At 53.1% G+C, this 19,843-nt stretch overlaps 1 protein-coding gene across 1 annotated transcript in view; it reads right to left on the bottom strand.

Moving 5' to 3' along the window:
- Positions 1-14,537, bottom strand: part of LRP5 (LDL receptor related protein 5) — a 110,542-nt gene extending 96,005 nt beyond the window's left edge. The window contains exon 1 of the mRNA XM_063092971.1: positions 14,366-14,537. Coding sequence (XP_062949041.1) covers positions 14,366-14,438 — 73 coding nt within the window. The 5' untranslated portion in view covers positions 14,439-14,537. The remainder of the gene's footprint in view (positions 1-14,365) is intronic.
- Between the last annotated feature and the right edge of the window lie 5,306 nt (positions 14,538-19,843).

Below are 19,843 nucleotides of genomic sequence, written 5' to 3'. Positions count from 1 at the left end.
TAAAATACCCATTCCATGTATTTTGTTACAATGAACAGAAACAGACTAATACAAGTACCAATGCAAGGGGACGAGAAAGTGCCGCTGGTCAGCTGGGGGAGCCCACCAGAGAGGTAGCAAGCCCACCCGCCCTTGTGTGGGAGCCCCGCTCTGCACACTGGCTGCCAGGCTGGCTCATTAGCAGGCTGTCAGAAGAAAGCAACAGGAAAGAGGAAAGCAGGGCCTCCTTAACAACATCCTCTAAGCAGGGAGAGGCAAGAACTGCATTGACGACACCTGCGAATGGATGGCCAGCCTCCAAAACACCCCAGCCCGCCGCACCTCGACAATGCAGAGAACTCAAGAGAAGCAAAAGACACCTGCACCTGTTCCCCCAGGACTCCCGCAGCCCACCCCACCAGGGCTCCAGCTGCAAAACAAATGTTGACTCTACCCAGGCAAGGACAGATGCGGCAATCAGTGCAACCCGACACTCTACCTTCTAATGACACTGATGCGCAGATGTGCGGACGTTTTAGAGCACAGATGGCTTCAGGCAAGGCCTTTGAGCTTTGGTTGAACCTGAGTCCAGAATCCTCTGAGGACCCACTCACCTTAGAGTAACAATTACCACTGCGATAATACTCCTAATAGCTCACAATTATTGAGCCCTGCTGGGCCAGGCCCTGTGCTCTGCACTTTTAGCATCACCCCTTTCGCACCCTCATGAGGAACACAATGATTATCCCATCACAGGTGAGGAAACTGAGGCCCAGAGCAGTGAATTCGCTTGTCCAAGACTACAGAGCTGAGAGTGGAGCAAGAAAGCCAGCCAGGCAGGAACAGGTGGGCATGGGCCTGCATGGGCCCTGCCAGGATTCCAGGCCTGGGAAGTGGATCAGGCAGCCCCCAGACCCCTGCGGCTTGCTGCTGCCCCCGCAGTTGTTCACAGCAAATCTTGGGGGGGTGCAGTGTGTCCTTAGTTCAAGGATGCCCAAGACAGAAGCCTGTGTTTGGAGGCCAGCACCAAGCAGTGGCTGCTGGATGGAAGCACACGCCAAGCCACTTGTACCACAGTGGGGTGGCATTCTGGAGTATCCACTGGTGATCAAGCTGTCCTGAGGTAATACAAGCAGGCAAGAAAAGAACGAGGCCCACCTGTCCTCTTCACACCTGCAGAGACACACGTGTTCCCTCTCGCTCGAGGACCTCACGGATCACAGATGGGAATGTGTTCCTAATTCAACCTTCCCATCTACTTCTCCATCCTGCTTTGCTGATGATACAAGTCAGAGAAGCTCGGAAAAACCCGAACCATCTCCCCATACCTAAAACACACCATCTCCTAAGATCCCTGCCATCCGGGAGAGACCTGAAACACTTACGGCAGTCTGATCAGATCACTGTGTAAATGACAGGGATCCCTGGTGGGGCAGTTTCCTAATAAGATCCCTTAGGCATGTGAGTGACCACCCCAGGGGTGGGAGGCGGCAGGCATGATGGGGTCTCACCCTCAGCCACACCCCATCCTAGTGGGACTGGGGCACCAGGAAGGCCTCTATACATTCAGAGGAAGCCACAGGTAGGTCTATGGTCTCCAGAACAGGGACATACCGGAGCACAGAGGCCTAGTGGGAGAAATGCCCACCCGTGAGGGGGCTGCAGGCAGGGCTCTCTGGAGCCTCAGAGCAGAGCAAGGAGGCTACCCAAAGCCCAGTGCTCACTCAGTGGCCAGACCCTCCAAATCAGTTAATCCCAACCTGGGGTCCCACAGCCCAAGGGGCCACAAGAGTGTCCTGGATCAGAGAGTGGCTTTCAACACTGAAAAGCCAAATGGAAACTCCCCAGTGAAGAGCTAACAGAAACCCTGCCAGCCCGGCTCCTGGCGAGACCGGCTGGGCTTGGCCATCTTGTGCGTCTGGGACCAATAAGCAGAAGAGGTTGTTACTTAATAAACGTAGTTTCTTTGAGAGCACAAAATCTTTCAAAACAGATGGAAAATGTTTTAAAAATTGAAATTGGTAGCCAAAAAGATAGAAACTGCTCTTTATTCTGCTCTTTCACTTTTGAGCAACCCTCCATACATCTCAAACTATTGGCTGCACATGTGCCTCTGACAGAGGGGTGGGGACTGGCTAAAAAGACATAAATCCTCCGCGGCTGTGCCCCAGCTCTGCTCCACGGCATCTGCTCCGTGGGGGACACAGGCTAAGCAGCCTGTGGGGCCACGCAGGGCCCACCCCGTCCCTGAGCCTGCCCCGTGGATGCAGCAGTCCATACAACAACCCACCAGGTCCCAGGGGCCCTGGCACAGGGTGACATGCTGTTCCCAGGCTGTGGCCAGTGGTCATTTGCTCTGCAGGGGGAGGCAGTGCTGCATACACAGTCCCTGCACTGGGGGCTGGGGGCAGCAAAACGAGCGATACAGTGGCAGGCCCTGGTGGGAGGAAGAACTTTGTGCTCTAAAAGAGACGGGTACAGGCGGCACCAGCAAAGCCAGCACAGACCCCACCGCGGCACCCCACAGGCTGCCAGCAGGCCACCGGCTCTGCCTATGCTCAGAGCTGCAGCACTCAGCGAGGCCGGCCGGGACCACAGCCACGGTGGCCTCAGGAGCATCCTGAAGGAGCTGGCAGTGGCAGGGGACGCCCACAGTGGCCAGGGTGGAGCAACCGGGTGCCACAGCAAACTCAGAGACCGGAGCAGTGACGAGGTGACCAGAACAAGCACATGGACTCTCAAGGGCAACACTCTCTTCATGCTTAAATCCCTGAAAGCGCATTAAAAATGTCACTCATCTGTCTACTCTGTGGTTTTAAGTCACAAGCACCAAAACTTCTTTTTAGCATAAAAAGTCATGTTCTGTTCTATTTTTTTGCATGATTAAAAATGTTCATGCAGAGTTTTTTGAAAAATGATAAAAACACCACGTGAAGGACGCAGGTGCCAAGCCTGACAGTGATATGTCACAGAGTTCAGGCTGTCGAAGTGGGCAGTTATCACGTGGATAAGGGACTCCAAGGTCAAGTCCGTTTGGGGTGCACTGGGTTTCTCAAAGTAAAACAGCTTTATTTGTAGAGAATCCACTCAGAGCCCAGACCTCCAAAATACGGTCTCTCAGTGTGGGGGGAGGAAGGAGGTCACCACACTTGGCCTCAGAAACCTCCTGTCACGTGGCAGGGCAGGTGTTCTACAATCTGGGAAACACAGCGGGCGGGACTTGGGGATGGGGGAGGGAGCTCACGCTGCAGTAGAATTAGGGAGCAGAGGAGGTAAGGGTGGGTAAGATCTGCTCCCCGGACAGATGAGGCCTCGGCAGCATCCAGACGGTTACTGAGCATCTACAGACACCTGCCAGAGGCAGAGGGACAAGGACGAAGACAGCCTGTCCTCAAGGCCTTCCCAGGCTGGGTGGACCGTGGAAGGTTCTGGACTCCGAGGACACAGATCCGGCTGCAGAACAGCTCACACACAGGGAGCAGAGGATGAAGGAGGCCAGCTCACTGGCTGCACAGTAGGCTGGGCTGAAAAGTTTCAACATCAGACACTGGAGAACCAGTAGTTTTCTGAGAAGGGGAAGGACATGATGCAACCTAATTTTAGAAAAATTAATCTGGCCAGCGCAGCATGGGAAGGTTCTAGAAAGCAAGGAGATCCACGAAAAGCTGATGGTGTCACCCACCTGAGTCCAGTCTTTCTCTGAATGAGCATTTTAAGGCCTATGGGTGAGGCCACTCAGAGCCAGGGGTCCAGGAGGAGGCAGGGACAGAGACAGGAGCCTGCATCTGCAGAGCCCAGATCAGGTGTGGACATTGACCCCGAGCCCCACCCGGAGTAAGGAGGCGGCCAGGCAGTGTCACCACACCCTCCCCGATCCAGCGCCTCTCCAAGTCCAGTCTGCTTTGGGGAAGTGAGTTTGCGTTGGGGAAAGTTCAGAGAAATGGCCTTCGCCCCAGAAGCAAGCTCGAGAACACGTCTTGCCCTAAAGATGCCTCGCCCCAGTGAGGACATTAAGCTTCAGCTCCCATCACAGAGACCGGCTGCTCCTTCCCCGGGCAGAACCCAAGGTGGCGGCTGCCTGAGAGTGGACAAAGGCTGGAAAGCACCCAGGCACCCAGCTGACGTGTTCCGGCCAGGGCCACACGCCCAGGAGGCTATTAATGCCCTGTTGAGCAATTTCCTGAGAGATCTGCCAGGCAGGTACCGCCTCCCCATCTGGGCTAATAGATGGGTACAGCCCAGGGAAGAAATTAAGGTGCTCACATTTTGTTCTGGAATGAACTAGGGGAGGGGAGCGATAATTTACTCAGTAATTATATTTGCCTTGGGGCTCATGCTGAAATTAGTTTGCATTAGAGCTTATTTCCAAGCAGACACTGGTGTGAGTGAGGCCGTGGCAACATCTCAGGCAACTCGGCACACACAGAACCTCTAAAGCACTCCACAAACGTCAACAAAAACCACAAATGTCAAGACCAGCTCCATCGCAGGCGGCAGATGAACTGATTTCCACAGCCAGAGACCAGCTAGCTAGTCAGAGATCACTCAGAATCCAGCCCTCTGACACCTGTTGGATGTCACCACTTACTGTCCCCAGATCAAGAGATCAAAGAATAGAACCCGATAGCCTGGCTCTGAAGTTTGTCACAAAAGAGTAAACGTGCAAGAAGAGCCAACACGCTTTTTGTAAAGAACAATAAGGAGGGAATTGCACCATTGATCTCTCTGACGCTACCGAGATCAAAACAACAGAAAGACACCCACAGGCCAAGGAAGCACAACGAAAGAGTGTGGAATCAGGAGCCAGGCATCCATGGACACTGCTCTTGAAAGGGCAGCATTTTAAATGAACGAGGATAGGATGGCCCCTTCCGTCAAGGTGTTGGGAACAACTCCCAATCCACCAGCGAGATCCCTACCTCATACCATATGCCAAAAAAATCAGTGTAATGTCTGAACATAAAACACAAAACAGTGACAGTCCTGGAAGAAAATAAAGCATCACGTACTTATAACCTGGGGGTAGAGAGACCAGGCACGAAACTCAGAAGCCATAAGGCTGAGAGCTTTAAGTACATGAAACTTTCTTATGTCTCTATGATAACATTCCACTAGCAAACAAGGATGAAGGACTAGCTATAGGCCAGGAAGAAAATCTGGAACAAATTATGCAAAGAATTACTGTCCGCACCAAATAAAGACCTCTTACAAATCAATAAGAAAAAATAAACAACAGAAAAACGGGCCAAGGATAAGAGTAGGCAATTTGCAGGAAAATAAATACAAATGGCCAATAAGCCACAAATGAGGGAAATGCAAATCAAAGTATGTTATAATTTATAACCAAATAGGTAGCAAATAAAAACAAACAAACAAACAAAAAACCTTAGAATTTGATACTTGCCAGCATTGGAGAGGATTTGGGAAAGTGAGTGTTCTCATAGATGCCTGGAAGGGTATAAATTGGTGCAGCCTTTTTGGAGGAATGTGTCAGTGTCCTTAAAAACATAAATGGACATACTCTTTGACAAGGAACATATCCTACAAAAATGCTCACACACACATGCATAGATGCATGAGCACGGTGTGCACTGCAGTGTGCCTCTTCATAGCGATTAAATCCTCTTCAACTGGGTAAATGCCATGAAGTATGGTACACCTGTACTACAAAATGTACTGCACTTTACTTTTAAAAAGAAGGAAGACCTAAAAGTAAAGGTAAAGAAAAGGTTTGTGACACATCAGCAAATGAAAAAGACAGGCCATAGAATGATCAGCAGAAAGTGATTGGATTTATGCAAAAGTATGCGTGCACGTTCAAAAACGGGTAACATGTCCAAAGATGTGTTAAAGGTCTGGTCGTCTCTGCAGAGAGAAAACATACAAGGAAGGACGTTCATCTTCACAGAAAGAGTACCATGCTCAGAGTTTAAGCTCTTTATCTATTCATGTATTGCTTGCACTTAAATATATACATATATATTCCCTCAGATCCCTGTACCAGCTGGCCACCAAACAACTCCCCCGCCCCCCCCAAAAATATATATATATATATATATATATTTGTAAAACAAAGTGGTCAAAAAGCACAAGATGTTCAACATCTTTAACCATCAAGGAAATGCAAATCGAAACCACAACGCAGTCCCGCTTCACACCTGCTAGGATGGCTACAATTTTTTTTTAAACTGAAAATAACAAGTGTTGGCCAGGATGCGGAGAAACTGGAACCCTTGTGTATTCTTGGTGGAAATGTAAAATGGTGCAGCTGCTGTGGGAGCACTTTGGTGGTTTCTCAAAAAATTAAACATAGAATTACCATATAATCCAGCAATTCCACTTCTGAGTGTATACCCAAGAGAAATAAAAGCAGGGACTCAAAGAGATCCTTGTATACCCCTGTTCACAGCAGTCCTACTGTATTAGTCCGTTTCCACTGCTTATAACAAAATACTTGGAACTGCGTGATTTACAAAGTAAATGAAATTTATTGCTTACCGTTTCTGAGGCTGGGAAGTCAAGTCCAAGGAACACATCTGATGGTGGCAGCAGTGACCCTGAGGTCTCACATTGCAAGATAATGGAAGCAGAGAGAGCAAGAGAGAGAGACAGATTCCCCTCTCTCTTCTTTTAAAGCCCTCAGAACCACACCCCTGACCGCCAGTTTTAATCCATTCACTATTGCAGGGTCCTACAATCCAATCACCTCTTCAAGGCTCCACCTTTCAGTTACCATCATAGGAGCTCCCACCCTCTTAGCAGTCACAGTGGGGGCAAGTTTCTGATACATAAAACTTGGGGGACACAATTCAAGCTTCAGTGAGTTTTGGGGGGACATAATTCAATCCACTACACCTACTCACAATAGCCAAAGGTGGAAGTAACCCAAGGATCCGTGGACAGAGGAATGGATAAACACGAGGTGGTCTAGCCACACAATGGAATGTTATTCAGCTGTAAAAGGAAGGAAATTCTGAACACACACTACAACTTTAATGAACCTAGAAAACATTATGTTACACATTATGTAAATAAGCCACACATAAAAGGACAAATCATATTTTATGATTCCACAAAAATGAGGCAAATTCATGGAGACAGAAAGTAGAATAAAGGTTTCCAGGGCTGGGGGAGTGAGGGGTGGAGAGTCACTGCTTATTGGGCACAGGTTTCTGTTTGGGGCGATGAAAAAATTTTGGAGACAGACAGTGGTGATGGTTGCACAACACTGTGAATGTATTAATGACACTGAATTGTACAGCTAAAAATGATCAAAATGGCAAATTTTGTTATATATATTTTGCCACAATTTTTAAAAAGTGGTTCTGAATTTAAAATAATCAAAAGGGAAAGGGGAAGGTGGATCCCAGGAAAGCAGTTTTCAAGCCAGCCCATCTCTCCAGGAAGCCCAAAAACCACATGGTAGTGCCTCCCTTAAGAACCCATCTGCCAGGGGCCAAGACCTGCTCCTCACAGGGCGCACCATGGGCAGGGCTGCATCATGTGGACGGACCCAGGCCTTGGCACTAGGGATGGTTCCCAGTGTGATGGTACCAAGCAGACCCCTAGAGAGGAAGTGTCAGTCTGGCTACAGGCAGGCTCCAGTGCAGCACCCCCTGGCATATTCCTGCTGCCCAGTGTGTAAGCAGCAGCAGAAGAGAAGGATAACATGCAAACATTTGGACCCTTAATCCTCACATAGCCGCACACAGTGGGTACCACCATCATCGTGTTTTACAGGAGCTGGAGTAATCTGCCGAGATCACACGGGCAGTCAGCCAGTGGCAGGACCCACACCAGGCAATCTGACCACACAGCCTCTCAGCCCCTGACAGTACCATCTCTGAGAAGGTATTTTCTAAAAACCACCAAGGGCCTCCAGCACAGACATCAGTGGTTGCTGGGCCATCAGCAGGGTGGCACAGGGTGACCAGGAAAGGACTCGGAATCAAGGAACTCAGAGTGGAGTGCTGGTCAGCTGCATGCTGGGGGTGGGGGGAGTGTCTCTGGGAGGCTGGGTGGGCAGCCTTGCTCAGGTCCACATCAGTTGTGCAGGCCACCACCACCTGCCACCCCAGACACCCCTATGAGTCTGCACATCTTTTTTTTTTTTTTTCTTTAAATTTTTATTTTGTCGATATACAATGTGGTTGATTATTGTGGCCCATTACCGAAACCTCCCTCCCCCCTCTCCCCCCTCCCACCCAACAATGTCCTTTCTGTATGCTTGTCATGTCAACTTCAAGGAATTGTAATTGTTGTGTCTTCTCCCCCCCAGATTTTTTTTTTTTTGTGTGTGTGTGTGTGTGTGTGTGTGTGTGTGTGAATTTATTTATTTATTTTTATCTCCCACCAATAAGTGAGAACATGTGGTATTTCTCTTTCTGTGCCTGACTTGTTTCACTTAATATAATTCTCTCAAGGTCCATCCATGTTGTTGCAAATGGCAGTATTTCATTCGTTTTTATAGCTGAGTAGTATTCCATTGTGTAGATGTACCACATTTTCCGTATCCACTCATCCGATGATGGACATTTGGGCTGGTTCCAACTCTTGGCTATTGTAAAGAGTGCTGCGATGAACATTGGGGAACAGGTATACCTTCGACTTGATGATTTCCATTCCTCTGGGTGAGTCTGCACGTCTTGATGTCATTCCAGCCCAATGCGCCCTGCCCCAGAGGGAAAGGACAGATTCTGCTCAGGAGACCCAAAGACAGAGCAGGCTGGAACCACTGAGATGGGCCTGAGGCCACAGGCATGAGAGGTGTCAGGGCAGACCCAAGAGGGGAGGATTCCAGGAAGACTCTGGGAGGATGCAGGTGGAGCCAGGCGGCCCCTTGGGGAGCCCGCATGTCCCAATGGGATTAGGAGCAGCAGGGTCAGGGAGGGTGGCAGAAGCAGCACCTCCTCTGGGGGGAATCCCCCCGATCCCTAGCAGTCCAGAGGTCTCAGGCTCCCAAGGGAAGAAAACGGTAAAGCCCCATGTTGGAAAAGGCCTCAGAGATGGGGCCAGCTGGTTTCGTTCTACAGATAAGGAAACTGAGGCACACAGAAGGGGAGTGCCCCCAAGGTCCCACAGGGAGGCAGTGACAGGGACTCTGGGCCCTGGGGTTCCTCGATGGCCCTGGACTCCTGCAGTGATGTGCAGAGTTGTGTGTGCCGCCCTCGCCGGGTACCTTCCCGGGAGAGAAACTGTCATCAGATTCTCGAAGGGGCACCTGAGACCCCAAAGAAGCTAAAACCCACTCGCTTCCCTGAGCAAAAATCCTTGCTTCAGTTTAACCACAAGAAAAATTTCATCAAAGCAAACTGAAAGCAGACGCTCAAAAAAATGTATGTTGAATTAAATACCATCCAGTAAAACAAGTAATTAAATGCCCAGAAAGCAGAGTCCCCCCACACTTGAAAAAAGGGCTCAGAGGCGACTTCACCATGACGACCTCTCTGGGGGTCCACAGCAGAGAGACCCTGAGCCTGGGGGACAGTGAACAGCAGACTCATGATGGAACCCATGGGCACATTGGGCTCCATCAGGACATGAGCCTTCAGCCATGCAGCTGCTGTCACCCCAGAGCACAAGGCACACACTCCCCTGCAGACCACAGCTCTGGCCCACCTCAAGCCAGGCCAGCAAAGTGTTGACTGCCACCTACATGGCGACAGGAAAACCAGGACAAATCGGAAACCAGAGGCTGGACCTGGAGCTGCACGGATGACTACTCAGGGTCGGGAACCGGCAGGGACCTCTGTGCCCCACCCATGTGGGCCCGGCCCGTACATGCCTCTGCCTGGCTTAGGGCGTGGGGACCCCCGCGTTCCTCCCTAGGAAGACAGCCCTCACATACCCAGGCAGAACAGAAGGGGCAGGGCCAGCAACCAGCTCTGCTCCTGGCTTGGGGACCCGGCCACCCCTCTGGAGCCAACCAGCACGAAACACAGACCCCAACTATCTTTACCCACCTCCCGGCCCCCAACTAGACAAGGGTATTGGGGACTCTGGCTGCCAATCATGCCCTCAGGGTATTTCCAGGACAGGAGCTCTTAGCAAATTCCCATGATGGGCTGGAGGGAAAGGCCTCCAGGTCCCTCCCCCCAGACACCAGCTCACTGAACCCCAATCCGCACTGGCAAGGTGGACACAGTAGTCCCAATTTTACAGATAAGGAAACTGAGGCTGAGAGTCAGCAAGCCACTTTTCTAAAGCAGAAGAAAAAGCAGAGAGCAAACTTGAGCCACCAGAGGGATCCTGGGAACGGCTCTTTGCAACCACAGCTGCCTCCACACATCACGCTGGGGCCCATGTTGCCCCAGGACAGCCCCACAGGGGGCCTGGCATGCCACTGCTTTCTGAACAAATGTGTGAACAGAGCAATGAAGTCAAAGAACCAGACACAGTCCCCAGCTCCCGCCAGAGCCTCGCCACCGGACCCCCCTTTTGACAGCATGTTAAGTGATGTCTGCGAGGCCTTAAACCACAAATGCCCAGTTCCTCTCAGAGTTTCTGCAAGGTTGATCGTGGTGCTGACTCTGCCCCCCTGCGGCCCTCCTCCCCAAGGACAACACTGGCCCTCTAGCTTGTCCCCATCACCTGTCATGTTTCTGAACAGAGGCAGGAGGATCTAAGGCCAGATCTTTCCACTGTCCCACTCCATAGGACATCCCAGTCCTCCGCTCACGCTTGCTTAAATAAGTAACCAACCAAGACAAGTTCAATCAATGGATGAACGAATGAACAAAATGTGGAATACTACTCAGCCATAAAAAGGACTGAAATACGGATACACACTATAACACGGAGGACCCCCAAAATCATCATGCTAAGTAAAGAAGTCAGACATAAAAGACCACATCTGTATGATTCCTCTTATATGACGTGCCCAGAATAAGCAAATCCACAGAGACAGAAAGCAGACTGGTGGTTGCTAAGGGCTGGGAGTTGGGGGAAACGGGAAGTCACTGTTTAATGGGGATGGGGTTTTATTTTGGGGTGATGGAAATGTTTTATAACTTGATGGAAGTGATGGTTGTAAACACTGAATGTACTAAATACCACAATTGTGCATTTGAAAATGGCTCGTTTTATATTATGTAAGTTTAACCTCAGTTACAAAATAAAAATCATCAACACTTTTCACCTAAAACAAACCTGACTCCAGCCTGTGTTGCCTATCGCCCCTGCCTAAAGTCTTCCAGAAGCTTCCATTGCCTCCTGGATCACACCTGGAGGCCACAGCACGATCTGGCCTCTTTCAGCAGAGACCACCAAGCCCTTGGGGACAGGGTTCTGGGACCTCTCACAGGACACCGCAAGGGTAAGAGAGCAACCCTTGGACCCACCTCTCCCATAGCTGCATATCAGCTGTTCCCTGACCTCCCCTCTATGGGGTAAGTCCTTACATCAGGAAACAGGCCTTACTTGCCATTCTATCCCATTCTATCCCCAGCATTTAACACAGTACCAGACACTAAAGAGAAACAGCGACAAGAGCTAAAACAGTGGCAGGTGCACGCTGACTCACTGAATTCACCGCAGGAAGGATTATGATCCCCATTTTACTGAACAGAAAACTGAGGCACACAAAAGTAGAGTCAGTTGCCCAAGCTCCTTCTTCTCCCCCCTCCCCCCAGCAAGCGGCAAGGCTGGGATTCGACCCTGGGCACCAGGGCTCTGTCCACACTGCTACCTAGCCCATGACACCCCACCCGGTGCAGCAGCAATAAATGAGTCAGTCAGTGGACTGGATTTCCAAGATCACTCACAGAAGAAAAATCCAGACTGTGCAATAACAGCCTCTAGTCCTGCCAGGCCAGCAAGATCAAGGACCCCATTACACAACTGCAATCACTTGGACTCTGCCACCCCCAGTGCCTCACCTGGGCTAGGGATGGTGCTAAAGGTCTCACATAGCATTTAATGCTCCCGACCGCTTGGGAGAGGAGGGGACCAGATAAGGAGTCTAGACACAGAGAAGCTAAGTAAGTGGCCCAAAATCAAACAGCTACAGAGCATGTAAACCCAGGTTGGTCTGACCCCAAAGCCCCACTCTCAGCCCCGGCAACCCCTTGCCACAAGGCAGAAAGCAATGCCAGGTCCTCACCTGACTGAACTCCCCCCACCCCACTCCACCCCCCTACACAATTCTGCTAAATGCCTGAGCAGTGTGACACAGTGTGGCCAAAATTAAATGGGTTCCAAACAAGACAGGAACCACAAGGTGGACATCCCCAGAGAAGCACCGAACAAATGTCAGATTGTAGGTAGGGGCTGATGATTTCCTGGACTTGAAAGTTAAAGGCTCATGGGCCCAGCTTTGGAAAGGGACTCTCAGGGAACTCTACATGGCACTTAGTTAACCCAGCACATGTCCGCTGGGCCCTCCCAGCGGGCCAGGCAGTGAGCATCTGCAGTGACCTCCCTGGGGGCCGCCTGGAAGGGCTGGTCCTGGAACAAGTGCTGTGGGCCCAGAGGAGAGAGGCCCGGGGCTTCGGGGCTGGGGCATGCCAAGCTCAGTACCAGGACCACTAGAACAAAGGCGTTTCCATGGGCTCACAGCTTCAAACTGCAACAGGAAGCAATCAGGAAAAATAATTAGCTGCCGACTTAGTGGCTTCACCCAGACTGAGGCATGTTTCTAACACAGAAAGTCAGGGACATACTCATTAACACATCGAGAACAGTCAAAATAGTTCTGCAGAAAGAGTCCTCCCTTTCCTTCCATTTTAGGACTGGATTACCACATTAGTTCGTGCTCCCAGGCCCTGCTTCCTAATGTTAAAATAATCAACTCTATCTCTGCCTCGTACACAACTGAACTCCACAGATGTAATTCTTCCTCCTTAGGGGCTCAAATCAGACAGTTGACCAGCATTCAATTCCAGTAACGTTGCCCCCAAATGCACAGAAAATCCAAAACTGCAATGAGGTGAAGAGTAACACCGCCAGCTTAGAAACCCCACCTTTAAAACAAACAGCTTCCCAAAAAAACCCCTTTTGCCTGCGTGACCAGGCATTTCCGGAAAGAAAAGGAGCAGCATTGGCCTGCATGATCCAGATACTGTCATTGTTTTGTCTTCACCTTGTTTTGCGAGCACCAGACATGGCCCCAAAATGTAAACACGCTCCTGAGAGAGACACTTTTGGGGTGAAACTGCCCAGAGGAGCTCTAGGCTGGGGCTCGAGGCGGGAGGACTTGAGGAAAGCAAGGCCAAGCTCTTTCTGTTCCTCGAAGCCCCCCCAAACCTCCACTGGGGGGATGCAGCAGTGGGATCTAACCACAGAGCCAGGCGGGCCCCTGCCTGCAATGTCCACACTGGAAATAGTCAGGGAGACAGCTGTGTGCCTTAAAGAGGCCCAGACAAAGGGACGTGAGGTTCCCCCCCGGCAAACTGCCACCAGCTGAACAGGCGGCCAGGGGTGCACTGGACTCGCTAGCTGAGTCCCCTTGGCCAGCCACACTCCAGAAAAACAAAACACGCACATCCGAGGAGAATGACTTAGGTAGCAAGAGGCTTGCTTCAAAAACCACATGGCAATCTCCAAATTAAAAGAACATGTGTAGCGTTTCACAACTGCTTAGGTTTCCTGAGTCCTCCTGACCTCAACTCCACCCCTTGGGACACACCAAAAGTTGGAGAGAAAGTTCCTCAGCCTTCCATCTGCCCCGGGGTGTGTACAACTGAGGCACAAGCACAGTTCCCCGCAACCCACACACTCTGGGACCACGTCACCCCCCACACGCCCGGCCCCAGGGTTGGGCACCGGTCAGCTGCCGCCCGGCGCCACCATTTGGGGCCTCAGTGGCCACAGATGGATCATTCGGGTCGGCCGGGCACCTGGCAAGTGTCAGTCCGTTTGGAAACCGACAGCCACGCAGATCAACGGGGCAGCGCCACGGGCCAGGCCGCCCCGCGCCGCGCAGAACTTTCTCGGAGCTCGCAGGCCGGCCGCGCGGCCACTGGAGACAGGCTCGGGAAAGACACTTCCCCGAGTAGTTCCCGACAGGCGAGGCCTGACTCTGGGCCGAGCGGCTCCGCCGGGCGCCGGGCCCGAGGCCACCCGCTCCCGGCGCGGCCGCGGCTGCCCGGCTGCCCGCGGGCGCATTTCCGAGCGCGCCCCGGGCGGCGGGCAGGTGAGGACCCGCCCGCGCCGCACCTGGCGGGGTCGGCGCCGCCCGCGCGCCCTCCTGGCCGGCCCGGGACGCGGCGTCCCCGGTAAGGGCCCGGGCGGGCGAGACAAAGGCCCCGCGCGCGGCCCCCGGGCGGCGGGGGGTCCGCGGCGCGCGCCCCAACTCGCCTCCAACTTGCAGAGCCGCGGCCGGGGCGGCGCGCGCGCCGCGCACTTGGCCGCCCGCGCCTGCCGGGCCATTGTCCCCGCGCCCACCTACCCGCGGCGGGGGCCAGGCTGCAGCAGAGCGACAGCAGCAGCGGCAGCAGCGGCCGGGGCGGCGCCGTCTCCATGTTGTCCGGCGGCCGGACGCGCCCGCGCCGCGCTCACTCGGGCTCCATGGCGCGGCGCGGCGGCTCCTCGCGCGGCTCCCGGCGCCTCCCGCCTCCCCCCTCGGGCGCCGCGGACCAGGAGGACGGGGGAGGAGGCAGCAGGGCGCGCGGGAGCGGAAGCCGCGCCGCGTCCCCGCCCCCCGCCCGGCCCTGGGGGCGGCGGCCGGGGCGCTCGGCGCAGGGCTTGGGCGCCGGGTTTTCTCCCCGCGGGGCCCGGCGGCCCATCGAGTCCCGGAAGCAGGTGTGTCACCTGTAGAGCTAGCTGCAAGGACCTGGCCTTGACGATTGGGGAAACTGAGGCACGGGGCGGGGTTGGCCCAGGGCACACACAGCGAGGCCGTTTCAGAGCTGGAAGCCAGGGGGGCCTCGAGCCAGGTCTGTGCGCTCCCCGCAACCGCCGCCACCCGAGCCACAGCCACCCGGGCAGGGCAGGGTCCCTGCGACACCTGCTCTCACTTGGGGGGGGCGACCGCGAGTCGGTGACGGAGCAGGGACAGAAGTGGATGAAGCTGGACGGGCTGGGAGCGGGAGTGGGCTTGAGGTTTCGCTTTTAAACTAAACGTAGTCCCCCTGCATTCGTTATTAATCGTGATACACGAAGCCTGAGCAAGAGACACGTGTTCTGAGCGTGCTTCTAGCTGGCGGAGGGGGAGCCCTCCACGCACACCCCGCCTTCGAGCCCGTCAGCAGGCCGGCAGCTGAGCCCTCCGCAGAAGGGGCTGGGAGCAGGGACTGTCACCCAAGCAGAGCCGGGAGGGACCCCAGGAGGGGCCCTGGAATCAGGGGCCCAAGTTCCACCTCTGGCTCTGGTGCTTTCTAGAACCCCAGTGCCCTTGGCAGGTCTAAATGTAACCTCTCCGGGCACTCTCGCCTCTCTCATGAAATGGGGACAGCAATGCGTCCTTTGCAGGTGCGGGGAGGACTAGCGACAGCTCACAGAAATAACTGGGTCCTCACAAAGGGTGCATTCTGAACGTCCCTGTGACGACTTTGCAAAGCTACTGGTCAGGAAGAATACCTCTGCCCTCATGGGATTTATATTCTAGGAAGGAAGCAAACAAAAGCAAGACAGAAAATTAAAGCAAAAGCACCATTAACAGCCGTGAGGAAAGCCATGAAAAATGGGGAGTGTTGGGCTGCAGTGATGGGGAAATTCCGGCTTAGGGAGGTAGAGAAAGCTGAGCTCCCTCCAAGGAGCAGCCATGCTTGGGGGAGAGCCGTTCAGGCAGAGAGAACATCATGGTGAAGGCCCTGGGGAGGAGACCAGCCTGGCTGCTGGACTTGGAGGAGGAGGAACCATAAAAAGCCATGGCTGCAGAAGCTGGAGGTGGGATAGAAGCAGGCAGAAGGTGTGGTAGGAGAGGCCAGCTGGGGCCAGCACATCCTAGACCTCAGAGGCGAGGATGTGTCCCAAGAGCAATGGGAAGCCATTACAGAGATCTAAGCAGCAAAAATCCTTGCTGATTCATTTCCCATACCCTATGCCCAGCCCTGGCAGCCCACCCTATTGGCTCGACTTTTAAAACAGATCTAGACTCCTGGGTCTTCTCACACCTCTGCTACTGCTGCCCTAGTGTGAGTCACCTCTTACCCCTCGATGGGCCTCCCACTTCTGATCTTGACTCCATTCAGCCCAATCTCAGAGCAGCCCGTGAGCCTGCTAAAACACATCAGATCACATTCCTCCTCCACTCAAGAGCTTGCCATGGCTCCCATCTCAGTCAGAATAGAAACAAAGGCCTCAGGGCACTTACAGGGCCTGACCTGGCCACACCTCTTCCCCTCCCTCTCAGGTTCATTACCCACTCTCCCTTCCCCACCTCCCCCTGCTCCAGGCACAGCAGCCTCCACCCTGGCCCTCGAACACACTGGGCACACACCTGCCTCAGGGCCTTTGCACTTGCCATTCTCAGTGCTGGAACTTTTTCACCCCACTTATCCACATGGCTCACCCCCTCGCCTCCTCAGCTCCTCAGCCAGGCCCTGCCTGACCCCAGTTGAAAATTGCCTGCGCATCCCCTACTGCCCAATACTTGCCTGCTCTGTGTCTCTGCTTTACTTTTCTCCTTCGCACTCTGACCCACTAAACGTCTACTGTAATTACCCTTCTTCCCTCCACTAGAAGGCAAGCTCCACAAGAGCAGAGATTTTTGCTTATTTTGTTCCCTGCTGTGTTTCCTGTGCCTACCTAGACCAGGACCTGACACATGGGAGGTGCTCAGTAAATGCTGGATGAACAAGTAGATGAAACGATCTGATTTACATTCATAAAAGTAGCACTCTGGCTGCTGAGTGGGGACAGGACTGTTGGGAGTGGGGGAAGGGGGACGTGGGGGACTGGTCTGCAGTTGGAAATGATGACACCAGCCAGGAGAGATTGCGTCTGGGACTCGGGTGGGGAGAGGGCTGTAGATGCAAGAGGGGCTCGATTCAGGCTTCTTAGGAAGAGCTCACAGGGCTTGCTGAGGACACTGCTGTCAGCATGAGAGAGAGGGGGCCCAGGGTGGCCTGCCGCAGCCGCTGTACTAGTGGATGCTCATTACAACTGGCCAAAGCCCGAGTCGGCGCTCTGAGTTTGGGAAGGACTATGGATGGAGAAGCTGAAGATCTTACAGTCACTTTTGCAAATGATTAAAGGGAAAACGTACCAAGATCCCAGGTCACCTGACTCCGGTCAGAACTTCAAGAAAAGTCATTTGCAAAGAGTGAATTGGAACTCGTCGCTCCTTTCCTCTGTGGAATGCTGACATCACAAGGACAGTAATTTTTAGACCCTTCAGTAACATAATAAGCAACCGGAGGATGTGCTAAGCTTCCACTTCCCCGGAAGGTTGCCTGCCGCAGCTCACAACGCCGCTGAACTTTTCTCAGGCCTCGCATTTGGAAATGTTCACTCTCAATTCATTCCTCAGATTCAAGTTCTGTCCCAGTAAAGTAGCAGGGACCCAGCACCTGTCCGATCTCATCGTTTCCGGGGACAGAGGCTCAATGACTCAATCGAGTCCATTTCAGGCCCATCTGAGGACAACGTCTCAGCCCCGTGACACTTGGTGGAAAGTGCCTTTCTGGTTTCCCTCCCAAGCTGGAACATGCTGACTCTGGAAAGTTATTCTGGGCACGTAGCCCCTCCTGCCTGGCAGGCCTGATTGCTGTGGTCAGAGGTGTGCCTCGGGCCACTGAGCTACAGCATCCTCCAGAAGTCAGCTCCCTGGAGGCTCCCAGTGGGAATGCCCACTGGCCAGCCCATCCCTCAGATCCCCCAGACCCCTCCCCTGCAACAGGCACTGCCTGCCAGCAACCTGCACCAAGAGCAGGCAAGGAGGGCTCAGTTGGTGGCGGGCCATGGTTTCTATGGCAGCAGCTGGGGGGTGAAGGACACAGGCTGGAATCACCTCTCTGAGCCTCAATTTTCTCACTCATAAAATGGGAATGATGTTATCTGCTCGACTTCATATCTGTCCGTGCTGAAATGAACCTCAAATAAGACTTGTAAATGTATTCTTTATCTTTTAAAGCACCATATTCATGTAATTTGGGATTAACACGGACCCAAGACAGGGTGTGAGGGTGGATGTGCCGCACCGCTGTGCAGTCACCCCTTCTTCCTCTTCTCCCTCCGATAGTGTCGTCCATCCCTTATGTTTTGCAGCCATTGTGCCAACTCTCCTGGTCATTTGGTTTGCCAAGTAACCTGCCTCTGAGGAGAGACTACCCTGCACAGCCCACGTGAGTGTCTGGTCCACTTAGCCATTTTAGTTTTCACTGCAGATTAAGGAGTTGACATTCAGGTTTCACTTTCCTTTCTAAGTGCTTTAAAGTAGTGGGTTGAATGGTGGCCCCGCAAAAAAGATATATCCACATCCTAATCCCTGGAACCTGTGAATGTTAACCTATTTGGAAAAAGGGTCTTTGCAGGTATAATTGAGTTAAAATAAATCTCAAGATGAGAGAATCATCCTGGATTATCCAAGTGAGCCCTAAATCCAGTGACAAATATCCTTATAAAAGAAAGGCAGGGGGAGGATTGAGACACACGGAAGAGGAGGAGAGAGAGGGGAGATGGCCTGCAAAGATGAGGCAGAGATCAGAGTGACACAGCCACAAGTTGAAGAGCGCCTAAAGCCACCAGAAGCCAGACGAGGCAGGAAGGACCCTCCCCTAGAGCCTGCAGAGGGAGCTCAGCCCTGCCACGCCTTGACTTCAGACTTCTGGCCTCCAGCCCTCTGAGAGAACAAATTCCTCCTGTGTTCAGCCACCCAGTTTGTGGTACTTTGTTACAGCTCCCCAGGAAACTAGTAGGGTACTTAATCCTCACACCCCGATCTTACAGAGGAAGAAACTGAGATCAGAAAGGGAAGGGTTGCCCAGGCTATCACCTCTTTTCACACTATGGTGGCAGAGGTGAGTAGCTGCAACACAGACTGTATGGGCTGCGAAGCCTAAAATATTTTGCCACCCACGCTCCAGAGGGCCAGAGGGTGATGCTGTTCTGGAAGACACAAAGCAGGTGAGAGGGTCGAAGGATGAAGAGGATCTCACTAGGAAGACACAGTGTTTGTTCAGGGCCTGGAAAGCAACCTCAAGGCTGAAGGAAGGAGTCGTCAAGGCCAAACGTTTGGCCCAAGCTGGGGCTGCCGTTCACTGATGTCCTATGTGTTGGGTGCATGGAAGGAGGGGACCACAGGAGGAACAGAGCTGGGCACACGTGGGTGAGATGCGGAGTCTCACCCTGCGCTTATCTAGTCGAGATCCTGGTAGATTCCCAGTGGAGTAGAGTGGGAAGGATCTGTGGTTCAGGGGAGAGGGCTGGGCTGGGCATGGACATGTAGGAATCTTCAGTATTTAAGGCCATGATCCCCGAGGAGCAAATATGAAGAAAGAGGTTCAAGGCTGAGCCTTGGGGCCCCTCCACATTCAGAGGGTAGAGAGGGGAACCAGGAGAGAAGTGAGAGGCAGGGCCGGGTGTGAGGGCTGCTGCTGAGTGAGGATGGAGACTTGTTCCCTGCGCGTCTGTGACCTTGAGGAGAGCTGTTTCCAAATATATAGCAGCTGTCCCTTTCAGTGAGGGCCAGGCACCAAGGTATGAGCGAGCAGAACACACAGGACGGCTCAGGGTCAAGGGTGCAAGGGTCATCCTTGCACCTGGGTGAAAACCTGGGCAGCTGCCATACCTTTTGGGCCACTCTCAGGGGCCATGAGGTCCCTGGGTCACTTCTAGTCCCAAGAACATTCTCAGTTCAGGAATTGCAATTCCAGTTCCAGTTTACTGATCCAAACAGTCAAGTTTATTTGAGTCACAGCTCCTCTCCTCCTCCAGAGGGACTGGGCTTTGGGCAGGGAAGCCACGGTGAAGGCCAGGTCAGCCT

Source organism: Cynocephalus volans, chromosome 4 (genome assembly GCF_027409185.1).
Source record: "Cynocephalus volans isolate mCynVol1 chromosome 4, mCynVol1.pri, whole genome shotgun sequence".
NCBI lineage: Eukaryota > Metazoa > Chordata > Mammalia > Dermoptera > Cynocephalidae > Cynocephalus > Cynocephalus volans.
The sequence above is the reverse complement of the archived record's forward strand: the minus strand, read 5'-3'. Positions and strand labels throughout refer to the sequence as shown.